The following is an 18,750-nucleotide window of genomic DNA, read 5'->3' on the forward strand; positions in this document are numbered from 1 at the left end:
GTGAAAACAAGAGAAAACCTGACTGGATTTTAAAGGAGACTCCCCTACTCCGCCCTAATCAGAGAGACAGACTGACACCCAGGGGCTAAGGATGACTGGGAGAGTGAGGCCTACTTAAGATCCCTACCAAAGAATGGCAGGGCTATAGGTAATATAGACATTCAGATAGACCAGGGATAGGCAAGATGCGGCCTATGGTCACTGGATCCGGCCTGCAGCCACCTTGCCAAGACCCTTATGTAACATAGCAGCTCACACTGCTTTAAACAGCTGGCAGCTCTCTGCTCTGGATGCTGGGGAGGGAGAGGAGAGACTTCACACGCTGTCCCTGCCACCCAGCAAAAACTCTCAGATTCCATGCCCCAATTTCTTTACATCTGCCAATGCTTCACATCTGCCAGTGTAGACAAAGCCTAAGAGTGGCAAGAATCATGTGATTCCACCCCAGGAGAGGTAAAGGTGTGAGTCCTGAGACTGAAATGATGCACTCAGAGACCAGAGATGGGTCAGAGGTGCACCTAACCCTGCAACTGTGACAGTCTGTTCTTCTAGCTCCTCTTCAGTGACAGGACAGATTTCAACAAAAGGAGTGACTCTCAAACATATCTGAAAATTTTATTTGAAAAAGGTTAGATAATACATTTAATAAAGCTTCAACTGATTCCATTACAATCCTGTAAAATGCTATTTCGGTTTGATCTAAATACTTAGAGGTTTAACATGAGAGCCTTAAAATGCTTCACATTCCGGTCTTCCGCTCTTCAAGAGCTACGTGGACAATTCTTGATACACTGATTCTCATCTTTTACAATAGAAGTCACACTTTTAAAAGTTAATGTAAATAAGTGATTAATGTGGCACCTGGACAGAATTCTGGAACATCAATACTACACTGTAAGCCAAAAATATTAATTTAACAGATGCTTTGTTCAAATGAGCCTTTAGGTCCTGATTTAGCAAAGCATTTGAGCACATGCTTACAGTTAAGTGCTTTGCTGAATCAAAACCTATGCATTCTTACTGCAGTAAAAGATATGTTAATTAAAATCCCCAACCTTAACTCACTAATGATTTACATTTGGGATTCCTTTAAAAACAGAGCTAGACCTTGAAAAGTGAAACAAAATGCACCTTCTTATTCATACCTGCTATCCCCTATGTGAAATTCTACTATTCTACTGGATTATACCTGTTCAGTGCTACTTCTCACACAGATGTGCCATTGAAATTTAGCAAGGAGAATCTTTACTACTAATGGTGCTTAACAGGGAGATAAAAGGTTAACTTTCAGGTTTTGGGCTAGGCTGGTGTATTGAAAAAAGAACAGGTTTTGTTCTTGTAAATCAAGCAAATTTGATATGGAAATCACTGAGACATAACATGAAATTTTTGAGTCATTTTTCAAAGTAGAATTGACTTCTTAAGTCCAGTCAATCTTTTATCTCCCTGTTAAACATCAAATTTCTCCAATGAAAAGAGAATGGGAGTTCACTTATACCTCTGTTTTTCTTAAGTAGCGCTCTCTCTCTCTCTCCAATTTAACCTTTAAAATATTTTACCACCCTTATCACCCCATTTCAGATCTCAAGAGCACTTCTCTCTGCAAGCTAAACTTCTATTCCCTAGCCATCCATTTAATTGATATTTGGATTGTGCACTAGGCACTCTTCCTCCCCTTGTCCTTGCTAGCACTAAGGATCTAGGAAAGCAAAAATCATTTGTCTCATGGAGAGATGGACCAACCTACAAAATTTGAATCCTTATTTTTGAACCCCTCCCAAAGTCAGATGTCCAGATGTGGAATTTTGGTTTAGAATGAAAGAAGGAGGTGCAAAATTCTGATCCAGATTCCGATTACCAAAGCTTGGAGGTGCTTAGATTCAGGTTATTTGTTCTGGCCATCTCTAGTTGTATTGCACTGACTGCAAAATTAAGAGTGCCTCCTGATCTCTTAGCAGGGCCTAAAGAATCAGAAAGTAGACTAGTGGCTTCCATTGGACAAGCCACTGTGTGTCTTCTCCAATAAGATGTGGTCTTCAATAGGTCCTGATTTCCTGTCTGACTACTTCCAGCAGTACCTGAAGTTTGAATGTAAGATAATCTGCCACAAGAAAAAAAAAAAAGAGGGAAGGAATGTTTAATTTGTGGGATTTTAAACTATGTTAAAATTGTCGTGTTTGGATGGAGCATTTTATGTTGAGAAAGAATTTATTTCAGTACAATTGAAACCATTTCTAATATAGCCCATTCTTTAGCAAAACACTATCTCTGCTGCCTTTCCTTGTGTATCTACTTAGACATTTTCAATGCTTGTTGACAGTACAGAACCCAGGGGGAACTTACTACAGTAATGCACCAACTCGTCTCAAGAAGTCAGGGTGCAGGGTAAAACATGGATTTGGTCAGTGCTTTATCTGAGAGACATTGTATTTCAGGTACTACCCCCGAATCTTTGTGTTTGACACCACATGAGACAATCCTCTCAAAATATATCTTCCTTGTATCCCAGATCCCTTACTCATACAGTCTTCCTGAAACTTTCGTTAAGAAAGGATAAAATCTTGGTGCTCCATGGCCAACATATGTTTTTTGTCTATTTACAAGTATATACTGGGATCTAGAGAAAACACGTATTTCCCTTCTCTTCCTAGCAATGCTTTCCCCAGGCTTCTTGCAGAAATAGGTCTGCATCAGTGTTCCCTCTCAGCTGCATGGCAGCACAGCTCCGCAGCTGCTTAATCAGCCCCGCCCAGTCAGGGGCTCAAGACTCGGCACACGGAGCTGCCTGACTGGGCAGGTTGATTGAACAGCTGCAGAGCTGTGCTGCCGTGTAGCTTAGAGGGAATGCTGGTCTGAACAGCATCAAAATTGGGGATCTATTAAATTTGTTGGCATGAAAAAAAATCACATCACACATTGTGAAATCTGGTCTCCTCTGTGACATATGGTCACTGACCCCCTTGCTGTGAAGGCAGAGCAGAGGGCTGGGGCTGCTGCCCAAGGGTCCCATGTTATCCTTATATCTGCTTATAAACCCTGTTGCTGATGGGTGACATCAGTGCTTTTTTTGTGATGGTACTGCCCAGTTCGCAGTACCGGCACCTCCAGTCAGAGCTTACCTGGAAAGAACAGAGAGTACTGGCACCTCTGTAAAGAAAATGGCCGACAGTCGGCTGGGTCTTAAAGAATACCAGCACTTTTTTTTTTAAACAAAAAAAGCACTGGTGACACTACCTCGAGAGCAGGGCAGTCAGCTAGCAGCCACGGCTCTCTGGCTGACCAACAGTGAAGACAGAGCGCAGAGCAGTGGCTGTACCCTGGTGCCCACCTCAGAAGCCAACTGCCAGCCACAGCAGAGAAGTGAAGATGGCAATACCATGACTCCCTAAGACACCTGTGATCCGCTTTTGGATCAGTACCCCTAGTTTGAGAAACACTAAGGAGAAATCACATAACTTATGGTCATGGCACTAATAGCGTTTATGAAATGTGCTATTTATACTGTTGCCAACCTATGAAAATGGTGTGAATTCTCCGATGTTTATGTAGATCCTAATCACATTACAGTTGTACAATCCTAGAACCAAAGATACAGCCACAACCCTGTAGCTTGGTGACACTTCAGCTCTGGGCCAATCACTGCAGCTTGGGTCATCCTCTAATTTTAAGTTATATGGTTCTTTGTATTAAACCCAGACTTAGTATATACAGCCTATAATAGGTGAAGATTTATGAATCTTGAGAAGAGTGTCATATGACAAGAGGCGTTACCCCTTTTATCAAATTTATACTCACGGAACGTGGTTCGGCAACAGTCAGGTATTGGCCTGCTGACTACCAAGAAATAGATTGGAAAACCACTTAAAACGATGGTGCAGCCAATGCTGACATACATGGGGTCTGAGTAGAAAGACATTCCTACGGCAAAGAGGCAGATGATGGTGAAGGAGACAGGAATGAAGAGAGGAACCTGGGAAAAAAGAGCACAGACCTTTCTAATCATATCTGACCATTGCAATTGGTCTCAATTTGTCCAAACACAGTATGCATTAGCCTGTACACAAATATTTATCAATAGCTAGATTCCTGTGTCCAGAAGACAAAAACCTGGCTGGTCCAATCTTTCCATGCAGTCTGTCTGCTAGTGGGATGCACAGTCTCTTTGATAGGGTCCCATTTGCTACCTGCTTCACTACAGTAACACCACCAGCACATACTCACCTCTCTCGATAAGGCACAGAAGCAGACATTAGTGACTATCTCAGGAGTTGCCATATATAAAACTTAACACCTTATGCAGCCAGGAATTTAGCAGGAGGCAGAAGTCCATGATGCTCTGGCAGCTTTCTGAATGTATCAGGGACGGATGTCAGTGATACCCACCAACAGCCATTCCCAGTCCCAAGGCAGAACAGTCAGTGGGGTTGCCAGACACTCACAAGCAATGCCTGCAATGCATGGACACAGTCCTCCTGACATTTGGGTGGTGCTTCACCTGGTGCCCAGCGAGCTGCTGGGTGCACTCTTCTGGCACAACCTGGACTTCCACACATGCCTGCATGACAGGGTTGCCAACTGTCTAATCATGCAAATCCTAAACCCCTTGCCTGAGGATACACCCCGGTTCTGCCCTTTCTCTGAGGCCCTACCCCACTCACTCCATCCCTGCTCCCTCTCGTGCTTGCTCTGCCCCACCATCACTAACTTTCACCATGCTGGGGCAGGGTACTAGGGTATGGAAGTGGATTTGGGAGGGAGTTTGGGTGTGCAAGAGGGTGAGAGCTCTGGGAGTTTGGATGCAGAGGGCAGGCTCTAGGCTGGGGCAGAGGGTTGGGGTTTGGGAGGTGCAAGTTTCGGGCTGTGGGAGGGAAATTCGATGGGGAGTGCAGAGTGCAGGGTATGGGAGGTGGGCTCCAAGCCAGGGCAGAGGTTTGGAGTGCAGGAAGAAGTGAGAGGGGTCAGACTGTGGGAGGGAGTTTGGGTGCAGAGTGCGGGCTCTGGGCTGGGGCAGCAGGTAGGGGTGTAGGAGGAGGTGAGAGGGTCAGTGTTTACCTCAGGTGGCTTCCAAAAGCAACTGGCACAACTCTCTGGCAGCAGCTCCTAAGCATAGGGGCAGAGAAGGGGGGATGGGGATCTCCCTGCACCACTGCCTGCAGGCACCACCCCGCCAGCTGCCATTCAATGGGAGCTGCAGAATCAGAGCTTGGGATGGGGCAGCGCACAGACACTCTCCAGGGGCTGCAGAGACATGCTGGCCTCTTCTGGGTGCGGAGCGGAGCGAGGGCTGGCAGGAAGCCTGCTGATGCACTACAGGCAGTGGCAGCTGGGGGCTCCTGGTCGCTTTCAAATTGCCCGGATTCCTGGGCAACTTAATTCTCTGTGATCTGCAGCTGCCTATTTAGCACTGTGCAGGCACTCAAGTACCCCGCCCAAAGATCTTCCATCGCTAGGGGAGGGCTGTTCCTCTCCCAGCCCCTGGGGAGGCCCACAGACTTGCCAGGCCCCAGGGCAAGGTGGGGGCCCCCACTCCACACCTGAGATGGACGGGGAGGGGCTGGGGCAGCCAGCCCTCCGCACTACCCACACTGTGCTGTGCCGACCTCGGGCAGCACTCAGAGCTGACTGGAGCACACCATGTATGGCTCTGGTAGTGATTTAAAGGGCTCCGGCTGCCATTGCTGCTACACTAGTGACAGTGATGGCTGGGAGGCCCGGGCCCTGTTGAATCACTGGGCCCTGGAGCAGTTACCCTCTTTTGTCCCCTCTCTGTGGCCCTGTCCAGCCGCAACCTCTCCCAGCCTCCCGCCTGCTGTGGCCAGGGGAAGGCCTGAACCCTATACACCTCTTCCTCAGCCCGAACTCAGTCACTGCCAGGGGTCCCTGCCACAGCCTGGGCTGCCCAACCCTGGAGTTCCTGCTGTGGTGGCCTGGCCTGGGCCCAGCCACAATGCCAGGATCTACTGTGGCCATGGTAGCCCTCCCCCATGTCAGCCCTGACTGGAACTTGCAGGAGCCAGGGGAAGGGCATCTATCCTGCAGCCCTAGCTCTGGAGCTACCACAGTGGAGAGAGATGCCTTTCCCTCCCAACCTAGCCGTTGCTGTGAGGAGAGAGAGCTGAGGGAAGTTCTCTCCTCACAGTAGCCCCGGATCCCCCTTTTTCAACCCAGATTCTTCAACCCAGCCCCACCCTATATCCTGCACCCCACCTAGAGTCTGACCTGAAACCTCTGTCCCAGCTCTAAGCCCCATCTCTGGACCCACCCCAGATCCCACATGTCCAGCCAGAGCCCTCACGCTCTTGCCCCCAGCCCTCTGTCCCAGCTCTGAGTCCCCCCTCACATCCCAAACCACTTGGCCCCACCACGGGAATGTAGGTATGTGCAATGTGGAAGTGACGTGTAGCACATCACCTACAGAACTGGTGCACAGAACAACATTCCTTCTGCTCAGAGATGGGAGAAACTAGAGCAGTGTTTCTTAAACTGTGTTCCATGGCTCACCCGTGTGCCTCAAGGCAGTTGGAGGTGTGCCGCGGAGAACAACAGAATTCAAAATGGCTACCCTTAAAAGGGCAGGCAACTTTTTTTTCCTCAACTTCCCCCCAACTCTCCCCCCTCCTCCCCCAACATTTTTATTTTATCTTCAACAAAAAATCCTTGGTGTTTCTCATAAAAAAAATTATTGTTTGGTGTTCCTCAGTCTCAAAAAGTTTAAGAAACACTGAACTAGAGAGAACACTTCTGGGAAAGTGCACCCTTTCCCCTGCCTTCCTGTCGGCAAGCCTGGTCGTAGCTCTCATCTGTTGATGTTGCTGGTGGAAAATACACAAGCAAGAGCAGCACATAACCTTTCATGCAAATGATTTTCCATGTGCTTACTTCATTTTGCGCATTCTCTAGTTTGAGTCAGGCTGGGGGAGGCCAAATAAGTTTGGGAGACTGCTTCATGTGGACAGTACGATCATTCTGTGTATAGTATACAGTACCTACCCCAGTGACTGAGAAAACTCTCTAGGAAGCCAAATGGCCGGGGCTGTTTAAAGTTCAGGATAAATTAGCAGAGAGGTTTTTTGGACTGTGGATCTAAACTGACCACGTCAGTCTCCATACAATCCAATTGAAAAAGCTGATCCTAATCTCTGGAGAAAACTGATAGTTCACCTGGAACAAAAATTACCCTTTGAGCTTTTTTAGACTCTGGTCTTTTGTAATGAGAAGGGATGGGCTGTTCTTGCCCTGACTGCTATAAACTACTAAACCACTCACAGGCTAGTTTGGTTTCTCTTTCCTAGTCTGTGGTCCTCAAGGTCAGCACACCGTTAGCACACATAGCAGTCAGTTAAATAAGGAATAAACAACAGACTAGGAAGAAATTAAACAACTGGTTAGAATTAGTAAAACATAAAAACGGAGCCCTCTTGCTCCGTTCTTATGTTCTGAACCTCTTGTGGGAACAGAGATTGTGGCAGCCAAAGCAGCGGGGGATTCAAATTGCAGTTCTAGGATCTCATTCCAGTGCAATTACCAGCTGTGTTGCACTGCTGCTTAGGAGCCTGTAAGGGATGAAGCTTCTTGCTGCTGTTGGTTTTCTATTATTTTTAAGCATAGAATCTTACAGGGAAAATGAACAATCATAATAACTATATAAATGGGACAATATTAAAAGGATTTTCTTCTATGGCCACTAGAGAGCAGCATCAGTACACAACGCATTTATACTTTCCTCTGTTAGAAAGGTGGCTCCTGGGGCAGAAGAATAAAGGCTGCCTAAGTAGTCAAGTTTCCTCCTCAATTAGTTGCTTTTCAAACTAGCAGAAGGGGGTTAAAGTCCAAATTTAAAAACAACAGAGTGAGGTTAAAAACCTTTCGGGAAATCAATGTGTTGCTAATTCCTTTGTCAAATACTCATGCTTTACAAAATGATTCTACTTCAAGGAAATGTATTTTTAAAGGTGGCTCTGGTGAATTGTAGGTGCAGCCAGCATAGTGTCTGGGAAGGCCAAAGGTGTCTTTTCATACATGCCATTAGCAAGGACTTGGGGTGCAGTGACAGACTGGGATGGAAAGAAAAAAGGGTCAGTTCAGTTTGGAAGATAGACAAAAATTTCAAGGTAGGGCTTGGTTTTTTTTCTTGAACTGCTTCACAAATCTCTCTTCCCACACACACAGACTATGGCGCTCTGGCTGGAGCAGATAGAGAACGGATATGAACAGATTCTTAGCATCCAAATAAAGCCCCATCCACATGCCTAGGCTATGTCTACACAGCGGAGCTATTTTGGGATACCTCCAGTATCCTGAAATAGCTATTCCGTGTCTTAAGAGCAAGCCCATAACATCGAAATATAACAGGGCTTGCTATTCCAACGTCCCTGTAAACCTCATTGCACGAGGGATAAGGGACATTTCAGAAAAATGCCTTATTTTGAAATGACATCAAAATAATCTACACAATTTGTGTAGCCCAAATTGCGTAGCTTATTTCCAGGTTAGGGTGCTGTGCAGATGCACCCTTAGAGCTCTGCAGAGCAGACTGTCCACCCATGACTCCCAGCCTTGGGAAGGGGAGACCTGACAAGGATGGCCTGGGGCAGAGAAGACAACCACTGTAGGAATCAAGAAAACTGCATGAGGCAGAATCCACTTTGATTCCCATTGCAAACATGAGGCAGCAGGGAAAATGGGTTGGCAGGTTGAAACCCACCTTCCCTTCCTGCTCCTAAGATGGTCTCTAAAACAGTTTGAAACAGGGAGAGCTCCCACACGTAGGGCTCAGGGCTCTGGATGCAGCTCTGCAGCCCAACCTTCGTTTCTCTCAGCTTCCAGAGTCTGAGTCTCCTGACCCCACAGAGCTGGATGATGCATATGGGGTGGATGGGGCTAGAACAAAATTACACCTTCTCTCTGCGACTGTTGGTTGTTTGCTGTGCATTTCCTCCTCCACTAAAGCTAGTATTGATGACTTGGTATTGGGAGCTTTGGCTGAGGCTAGTGCTTCATTGTGGAAAACCCCATGTAGAGTTTTTGGACGCCCCCCTTCTAATGTGCATATCAGAGAGCGGGGTTGGCGCTGTGTATTTTTCACCAGCTCTCCTGACTTCCAGTCTGACCCCTTGCCCTCTGGACTACACCATCTTCTTAATTAAACATGACAGTTCTCGCCGCTGGACGGAACACTGGTTTACTGAAGGCTGGCTGGCTGACGATTCCAGTGACAGGCAAAAGGTTCCCCCTACCCTTTACTGGTTTACTTCTCCTAAGTCTAAATGGATTGGAGGTCATGTACAGCAAACAATGGGGACAGAAGCCTGTTACAATAACAATGGGCTTGTGCACTCTTAACTTTGAAGCTGGCCATGTGTTACCTTGAAGGGCCTGGGCAGTTCAGGGTGGCGGTAACGATGGATGATGAGCCCAAGTGTGGCTAGACCTATGAAGAGCCATCGGGAAAAGCTGAAGAAATTCAGTAGCTGGTCAATATCTCCAACGCACACCATGGCAGTAACCAATGGGAACTGGAGTTGTAAAGGTAAAACACATTCATTAAATCCTCATGCCAGCCTTTAGCAATTTAAAAACATTGATGGGTCAGAAATTCCCATTCATAGGCTACTGCAGTGAGATACAACTGGCACTCTGGGATAGTGACTGATTTTAATGCTGAGACCCCTGTTTACTGTAGTTGAGGTTTCAGGGTGGGAATGCTTGGTAGGTAAAGGGCCGCATTTGCAAATAAAACACGTTTCACCACTTCAGACCAAAGAAGCAATTGGTGTTAGAAGGCCCATACAAAATTCGTGAAACATTTTGCACAAAAATTCATTACACGTGATTCATTCAATCTCCAAAATGTCAGCGTTTGTAACATTTGAAGAACTAATTTATCCATAAAGAAAGCAGACAAAACCTGGAAGACAATTTTTGGTTGAATAATTTTGAGAATTGGCTGTGGGAGATGGAGGTGGCAGCAATCTTCTAGCTTAGGATATGTGGTCAAGTGGGTTTTAAACATAGGACAAAGGGAGTCACGAGATCTTGAGTTCAATCCCACTTCTGTCAATGAGGGTGTATCCACACAGCACCCTTAGACTGAAATAAGCTATGCAATTTATGTTACACAAATTGTGTAGCTTATTTCGAGTGTATTTCGAAATAGCTTATTTTGTAATTTGGTGCTGTCTATACAGTGTCAAATTTAGAAATAATTCGCTACTCTGAAATTCCCCTTAACCCTTGCGGAACGAGGGTTACCAGGACGTTGGAATAAGCCACCCATTATTTCAAAATTGATTTTGAAATAACAAGCTGCTTCAATAGACGCGAAGTAGATATTTTGGGATACTTCTGGCATCCAGAAATAGCTCCGCAATGTAGATATACCCTGAGTGTCTTAGATCAGCATTTCTCAAACTGTGGGTCATGACCCCCAAGGTGGGTCATGAGCAACTTAGAGGGGGGGTCGCAGCTAGGGTTGCCAGGTGTCCGGTATTCAACCGGATAGTCTGGTTTTTGGGTCCTCTGTCCAGTAAAAAAAATTCAGAAAATACCAGATATGTGTAATGTCCGGTATTTTCTGGTTTTCTGTCTGGGAGCCCGACGGAAGCTTGGCGGGGGTGGGGGAGTGGCTGGGAGGCGGGGTCCAATCAGCACTGAGAGCCTCTGGTTGTGTGTGATGCCTTGGGGAAGAGGAGAAGCCCTGTACGTGCTCCTGAGCGTTGGTCAAGCGCATGGTGGAGCCACAGCCGAACTCACTCGCGCTTCACCAGGACTGTGCGTGGGACTGTATGTGCAGCACCATGGGATCTGCACATACCCAGGTCAGTCCCGCTCCCCGCTGGCCAATTCGTGCTCCCCCTGACCTCTTCCTGGCCTGCTGGTTCTCCCCCACTTCTCCTCCCGATCTTCCCCAGCCAGCCCTGCTGCCCCTGCCAGTCCTGCTTCTGGTGGCCAGTTCTCCCTTCCTCCTCTCCATCTCCCCCACTGCACCCAACATCGCCCCCCCCCCCATCTGCCAACCCTGCTTCTCGCCAGCAAGTTCCCCTGCCCAATCTCCCCCGGCCAGCCCCACTGCCCCCAACGACCCCCCAACTTCCCTGGCCAGCCCTGCTGCCCCCGACTCCCTCCCCCACCAGCCCTGCTTCCCTCCAGCCAGTTCCCCCGCTCGATCTCCCCCAGCCAGCCCTGCTGCCCCCAACAACCCCCCAACTTCCCCTTTACTCGTGGAGCAGTGAGGGTGGGGGGGTCACACAAATTCATTTAGAATTTCAGGGGGTCACAGTATTACAAAGTTTGAGAACCCCGTCTTAGATATTACTTTGCAATATGCAGTCAATGTAAACTTGTTTATAAGTGTGAATGAATATCCATGGAAAGCTTATTGCAGTATCCCACTCCTTTTGCATTCCCTTTAAATCCCATACACCTGCCCAGACCCTGAATAGTGACACATAAAATAAGAGGCAAATCAGAACAGCTCTCCTTACCATTAGCATGACCGCTGGAAGGGGCGTGTGCCTTCGGATGTGGATCATGGAGAAGAGAGGAGGCCACTGACCCTCCCTTGAAGCCACAAACAGAGTCCTGAGAGGAGACATGAAGCAGTACAAGGACCTGAGTTCCAGTCTCCTGCACTAGAGAACTGAGTCACAGGTAGCTGAACTGGTGGCATAAAGCCAGTGTAAATACCCACAAGACTGGCTGTCCTCTTGAACCATGCCAATTAGGGTGCAGTTTCACCCCAAGCCCGCACTTGTACTTGACAACATCCTGACACAGTAACTCATGGGAAAGTCAAACTCCCTTAATTCTCTGGGAAATTCTCATAAGTCCCCAGGAACTGGCTCTGTTTGAGTCCATTTCTCATGCTGGAGGGCAGGATGTCCTGGCCCTGTCCTGGAGAAGCAGCAAAAAGGAACAGCTATTTAGAGGTTTCCCTGAAATAATTACTCTCCCACCCTCCCCCCGCACCTGTGCAGCACTTTAGTGTGATCTTCACTGGGTAAAGCAACCAGCAGCTCTCAGTATCATTGGGGCATTTTTAGCTCGCATATTCCAACAGGTTTCATGGTGCAGATTTGGCTACAAGTGTGGAGGGTGGGGAGTGGAGCTCTCTGGAATAACAGGGCTGGAGGACTCCCAAATCTCTGGCCAGATGCCGGGGAACCTAGATGGACCTGCCAGAGGCAGCCACCTGTAGCAAAGTAATAGAGATGTAGCCGTGTTAGTCTGGTCTTGCTGAAACAAAAGACAGGACTATGCAGCACTTTAAAGACTAACAAGATGGTTTATTAGGACCACGAAAGCTCATCACCTAATAATCCATCTTGTTGGTCTTTAAAGTGCCGCATAGTCCTGTCTTTTGTTTCACCTGTAGCAAAGTAACAGTGGGGAGCTTCCTGCTCCCACGCCCTCCTTGCATCACGCAAGGACAATCAGAAAGAAAAAGTTGTGTCCGTTTTCATTCATTTGAAATCTCTACCTACCAGTGCCAGATCGTCAGCTGGCAGGAGCACTGCCCAGAGTAGCTGGGGTGTATGCCCAAAGTGAGCTTCATGCCAGCCTTTGTGCTTCCCAGTGCTGTGGCTGGCCAGCAATCAGCATGATTCTCAGCACCACTTAGAGCAGCCTTTCTTTGGGTGAGGAGAAGGGTTGGCACAGAGAAGCTCTGTCCCATTCAGGGCACTCCTTACCCCATAGTGCCAAATCAGAGTGGAGACTTTCCAATTATATTTATGTTTGTCTTTGGAGCACTTTTACAACCAATAGGAACCATCCCTTCCCTATCAATTGATTTATCTTTCAGTATCAAGGCTGTTTTGCCTGATGAGAGAAATCAGTCGATTGCCCAGTAATAGTGATGGTAGAGATGGGAGTTGTCTTTAGCATGGGTAGATAACTGCCTTGTCTCCAGTTAGTATTTCTTCAAGGGCCCTAAGATGAATGGAAAATATACTGGACTTAGCGTACCTCTGTACTATGTTCATTGCCAGCTTAGAGAGATACTTTTCGAGCTGAAGCAGTAGAGGTCTTCATTTTCGGAGTTAAAGGCTTGAGTTGTGTCTCAGGATTGCTTGTGTGTCAGCTAGCTGATGAGTGATAGCTACAGGTCAACAGATTTGTTCATTCTCTCCTCCTGTTTATACTGTGAATCAGCAAGATTTAAAAGAATCTGACCTTGAAAATGTAAGAATCCCCCCGTTCATGGTTCCAATGCAGGACAGAGCAACCAGGAAGGGAATCACGGAGATGAGGCTCTGGAAAGCTTTTTGTGCAAAACTCTGGAGGAAAGAGACGATTCAGTTCAGAAACACTCTGGTAATCCCTGAGTGGCATCAGGCTTCATGGAAATAGCTGGATGGCTTAAAATAGAACTCCTCTTACTCCCAAATCCGTATTACCTAGTCCTCATCCCCACCGCCCTCTAGATCTCTATTGCTTTTTTCCATTTCCTCAGACAAGGACAAGAGACGTTATTACTTGCTAGTACTCATGGGAAGTGACAAACCTGAAGGCCTTTCTGCTATAAAATCCATTATTTTTGTCCACATCCTAGAAGCCTCCGCAGCCCACCCCACCCACTTAGTGTAAATTGTTCCTTCTGAAGAAAACCAATAATGGGGTTTACAACTCACCACAGCCACTGCCTGGGACGCCAACACATCCTCTACTGTCAAAACTGTATAATAGGACACGTTGGTGAGCATGTACCCCACCATTACAGTGAGCACAGACACGATCACAGCCAGCGGGTTATTTCTACAGAAGTGGGAGATACAGTGCTAATTAACTGAGATGATCTTTGTTTTGTTTGACTCACATTATCAGTATTACCACTCCGGGCAATAGCAGAATTAACTATTATTTTTCTTTCTATTTGGAAGGCAGCTTATGTTGAAATCATGCTGCCTCCAGTGGCTGGTATTAAAGGCCCCTCTCCCCGTCTTACCGTTCAGGTCGGACCAGTTCTTCTCGCACAAAGCTCGTCTGAAACCTGCAGCGGGAAAGAAGACAGGTTATGGTGGAGTTTGAATGATGGCTCAAGAGAAGCCCTGTAGACTTAGAAGTAGATTCTACCTTCCATTAAATGACCCTGACTGCACATACCAGCCTGAATATGCAAACATCCCAGCATAAAAAGCCAAGGGCAGCTTGTCCAAAACCAGTGACTGACTATTGAAAGCATCCTGGAAATTTTCAGTGTGGCCTAAAAATAGGAGAGAAACACCAGGTTAGAGAGCAGGGAAGCACTGGAGACAGAGACTTCCCCTTTTAGGGCGGGGGAAAAATATTCAGAAAAGGTTCCATTTCTATGTCTCTCACATGACCCCAAGAGTTTGTGGTTGCAGGATTTTCTGATTGATTGATTGAGAGAGTTTGTTCTGTTGCTTCAGTACATAGAACTGGGTTGACTTGTTAGTGCACAATACAAGTGCTGCTATAGGAGATATTTTTGAAAGGGGAGAGATGGTTATTGGTTGCCTCTCACACAGTCTGCTCTAGAGAAAGCAGGCCATAGAGCTGAGGAGGACAAAGACGGCCTGAAAATCTCTCTATTTGCAGAAAACCTCATTCTAGTCTTGCAAGAAACTCCTTGACCCCCAAACTCTGAATGTGCATGTGATGGTTCCTCTCTATGCTAGCACACCCTATAAGGATACAAAGTGCTCTGGGCTAGAGATGAAAGTCAGAGCAAAAGAGTTTGTGTATGACTTGAAGATTATGCCTAAAATAAGGAGGAGCTCTTTAGGGTAAAAATATACATGCAATAAGTTTCTTGGTGAATTAGAATGAGCTATGCATTTTCTTTTAATTGAATTTAGTAACTTACTTTGATCTGTCTGGTTTCATTTGCAACACTTAAATCCTACTGTTTGTGATTAATAAAAATGCTTTTGTTTACTATCAGGCCCAGTACAAATAATTGTTATCTGGGATAAGCAATCACTGTGCATATGTCTCTTTCATTCATAGAGGGAGCTTACTCAATTCCAAGTTTTACACAGGGAAAGATGGATTTAATTGGGGGGGGTTTAGTCCCATTTGTGGGTTGGTTTCCTGGGTGCTGAGCCCTAGAACTGCATCCATCCAGAGCTGAATTGGTTCAGTGTCTGTTTCCTCTGCAGGGAGGCAGTAACCTCAACTCTGTGCCTTGTCTGGGGGAGACCAGAGGATTTATCCCAGCAGGACAGATGGGGAGGAGCCCCAGAGAGTGAGAAGTTGGATATCAGTGTCATGATCAGCCCATTGGGGAACAATCCCAAGAGGACTTCTATGACCGCACCCCATCCCAATGCACTGTACTTTGATGTTGCACAGCCAGCTAACTTGGCTCAAGCTCTGCTACCCTGTGTAAGCACCAACCCAGCCTCATGCTGTGTAGAATATGGGAACCATGCAATGAAAAGCTTTAGGACATAGCAAAAAAAAATGGAGCTAGTGGTCCTATTTCAGGAAGGCATCTTCCATGCCTAGACTTCCATGCTAACCCTGTTGGAGGGGGAAGAAAAATTCAAGAGACTGAGGGCTGACATGGACCACAACAAAGGTGATTTGGATGTGGGGGGGAGGGGTCCCATTTAATTGGATGATTGAGAAAACAAAGCTCATGGAATTAAAAGAAACCTGGGGTTGAAGAAAACTAAACAGCAACTTGAAACAGCATTAAAGAACCTAGAAAAAAGGGAGAATGCTCTGAAAACACATAAGAAATGGTAACTACAACAAAAGGACAAAAATAAAGGCAAAAAGGAAGGGAAAAGAGACAATAGGACAAAAATTTCTGCTGGGATCAGTGGAAGGATAAGGAGGTACAATGGAGAAATTGGCCTATGGTCGGGGAGGTTATGTATCTTCTGATCAACATGATTGCTGATAAATAAGTACAGAATAAAAGGATTTATTGTTTGTAATCCCCGTGTTGTCACAGTAGGTAAAACCTGTAATTCTGAGGGGCCTGAGGGTTTCACGAGGCATGAGGGAGCGGTCGACAAAGGCGTTCCCTGTCAACCAATCTGCATCTTGACTGCTGCGCTGTGCCAACGATCAGCTGAGCCAGCACAGCGTAGTGGCCATTTTTACTTTAATGAAGTGAGGGATATTTAAATCCCCTCTTCACTGACTATGTTGGGTAGTCTAATTTACATGCCTCTGGCGGCAGAGGCATGTAGTCTGGACATACCCTGAGTGACCACACTTCCCAGATGTCACTGGCTTTACTCCTTCTATTCAGGGGGTGGTGCCCACACATCTAGTGTCATTTGAAGACATTCTGAACAATAAATTGCTGAGGATTTCATAGCAATGGGCCAATCCTTTAGGTCAGAAGCACTGCTGGTCTGGTGGGCTTTTGGCATGTACCATGAAGTCAGTTCCAGATGCCAACCAGAAATATGAACATGCACCCCAATCCCTTTATTCACTCAATGGAAGAGACAAAATGAGGATACAAGGTGGATTAGCCGGACTGTGAACACCATGGAGCACCAGTCTACACAGAATAGTTATACCAGCATAATCTAAGGCTTGAATTTAAAACAATATAGTTTTATATAAAACCAGTGTTACTCCCAATTTGCACGCTTTTGCTCTGATATGTGTCCTTTTTCAAGGTGATTTGGAAGGGTTTCAAGGTAAAGAACAAGAAAAAGACACAAAAAGAGCTATCACAGTGTGATGATATCTGTTAAACTACATTGGTTGAATTAGACCAGTATGTAAGCATAGTCTGAATGAGCTCTCTCTTGACATCTAGTGGGGAGCAGGGGATAAGGACTTCAGGAGCTGATCTCAATTGCATGGACATATCTACCCTGCTCAGCATGATGGGATTGCTTGCTCCAATGATCTCTTTTAGCTGGTGTTAGCTCCCTGGTCTCCTTGTTATTGGGGCAGAAGTAATAAAGGATTGTCATCCTTATTGTGTGAACCCAGGCAGCAGAACTATACCTGGCATATACTGATGGAGAGACTCACCCTCAGCTAAATAGCACTTGGTAAGAGGGGACATGGGCTCCAAAGAGGAGTGAGTTAAGGTGGGTGTGGCTTTTGCTTAGGGGTTTTTTTGCTGCTGTTTAATATTTCTTTTCTTCATGGTGTTGTACCAGAACTAATTTAGACTCGGCTGAGGGTCTTATGTACTGCAGAGCTGAAATCACTGATAGCTAAGTATCAGACCTAATAAGGGACAGAGTTTCTGATGCATGAAAACTACCTGGTGTGTGCCAGTGGTCAAGCTCCCCCTCTAGCAACTGAAATCATTAGGAGCTGTGGTAAATGCATGTTGGGGGTGGGGAACCCTGAAGATATCTTTGTGAATGGCTGGCAAGAAGCTACTGCCAGCACGGTGGTGGGTGGAGGTGCATGACCAACAGGTAGGTGTGGCTAGCAGGGCAGCTGGTGGAGAGGACCAGGGCAGAGCTCTGCAGAGAGGCACATCAATTGGCTGTTGGAATGGCGACTGCCTGAACAGCGGAGTTTGAAAGGTGCCTCCTTACACACACCCCACCTGGGCTGAAAGGTGAACTCGGCAGATGAACTTCTGAATTCTGAGGCTGCACTGACCAAGGACAGCAACTGTGAGTGGGATGCAGAAAAAGAATGGAGCATGTTAAAGGGATTTTTGGGTTGCTGGACTTAAGAACTTGAAGGGAACGAACACTGCTCAGCCTACTTGAGACTGGGTCTTTTGGCTCAGCTTATGTTTATGAACCTAGTTGTAGTGTTTTTCCAAATTAATGCAGAGCTGCTTCCCTCCTTCTATGGAAGGTTTTTGCTACGTGCAAACTTTGTGCTTGTGAAAGGGGAAGTATTGTCTTTGAGGCACGCAGGGGGTGCATATTTGTCCCAGCTCATTGGGTAGGGGCCTGAGCTAGTCTTGCGATGCATTGTTGGAAAGCAACTCCTAAATACTGAACTTGTTGTTGCCTACTCTGTCTAGCAGAAGGGTTACAATTGGAGTCCAAGGTCCAGTGTGCTTCAGGAGCAGCCCTTGGAACTACAAGTTGTGGACTACAAGCTGTGGCATGTTGGGAGAACTTCTGGGTTCCTTCCAGGAGGTGTCCCCTCCGCCTCTCCTCCCAGCAGGGTCTCAGCACTGACTGAGCTGGGAGCATGTAGGCTGCAGGCAGAGGGGAGGCTGCTGAACAGTGATCCTGTTCTATGCTGTTTACAGAATAAAGCCTGTTCCCAGTGGTTTGTCTGAGGTGCACACACACTGACACACAACAAGCCTCAGGCCTAGTCTCCCAGAGTTGTGTAAAAAGCCACGAGGCTTCCTCTATGTTGAATAACCTCATACTGGGCTAGTGAGCAGGAGAGGCTACACAAAAACCTTCCCATGTGGGCAAGCCCTTAACACATGCCCTCCCGCAGACCCACCTTGGGCCAGAAGCATCATCCCTGGAATGATGATGAGCGCAAGAGCCAGGAGTTTGAAGACGGTCAGGACAATCTGAAGCCTGGCTGTCCAGCTGACACTCCAACAGTTAAGGATGAGGACTGTGTCTGGAGGAGAGGGCAAAGAAAACCGTACATGGCTGGAGCTCAGAACACAATCAGAATTTTACTCATGTTTTTCCCATTGTCTCAGCCTTGTGCCAGAGACAGCAACACTCCCCGCCCTTGGTGCTGGGGAGAATTCTGGGTGAGCAGAACGTTCAGAGGGACGGGTATTTTAAGTCCATAAAAGCACGACCCAGAAAATGGCATTTCAAGGGGAAAACAAGGTTACAGCCTGGAGAGAGGAGCCCTGTC

General features: G+C 46.8%; 1 protein-coding gene across 4 annotated transcripts in view; it reads right to left on the reverse strand.

Annotated features, from left to right (window-relative positions):
- Positions 1 to 590: 590 nt before the first annotated feature.
- The window catches only part of LOC102452679 (cystine/glutamate transporter-like), a 67,562-nt gene continuing 49,402 nt past the window's right edge, over positions 591 to 18,750 (reverse strand). For 3 of the 4 annotated variants that reach the window (XM_075939623.2, XM_075939616.2, XM_014578723.4), the window contains 9 exons: positions 18,376 to 18,501; positions 14,104 to 14,203; positions 13,946 to 13,990; positions 13,632 to 13,755; positions 13,174 to 13,277; positions 11,484 to 11,580; positions 9,366 to 9,515; positions 3,796 to 3,970; positions 591 to 2,101 (listed from right to left, as the gene is read on the reverse strand). In XM_075939623.2, coding sequence (XP_075795738.1) covers positions 2,037 to 2,101; positions 3,796 to 3,970; positions 9,366 to 9,515; positions 11,484 to 11,580; positions 13,174 to 13,277; positions 13,632 to 13,755; positions 13,946 to 13,990; positions 14,104 to 14,203; positions 18,376 to 18,501 — 986 coding nt within the window. In that variant the 3' untranslated portion in view covers positions 591 to 2,036. The remainder of the gene's footprint in view (positions 2,102 to 3,795; positions 3,971 to 9,365; positions 9,516 to 11,483; positions 11,581 to 13,173; positions 13,278 to 13,631; positions 13,756 to 13,945; positions 13,991 to 14,103; positions 14,204 to 18,375; positions 18,502 to 18,750) is intronic. The other variant, XM_075939634.2, reaches the window with a different exon arrangement.

The sequence above is a fragment of the Pelodiscus sinensis genome, chromosome 1 (assembly GCF_052426305.1).
Source record: "Pelodiscus sinensis isolate ZL-2025 chromosome 1, ASM5242630v1, whole genome shotgun sequence".
Lineage (NCBI taxonomy): Eukaryota > Metazoa > Chordata > Testudines > Trionychidae > Pelodiscus > Pelodiscus sinensis.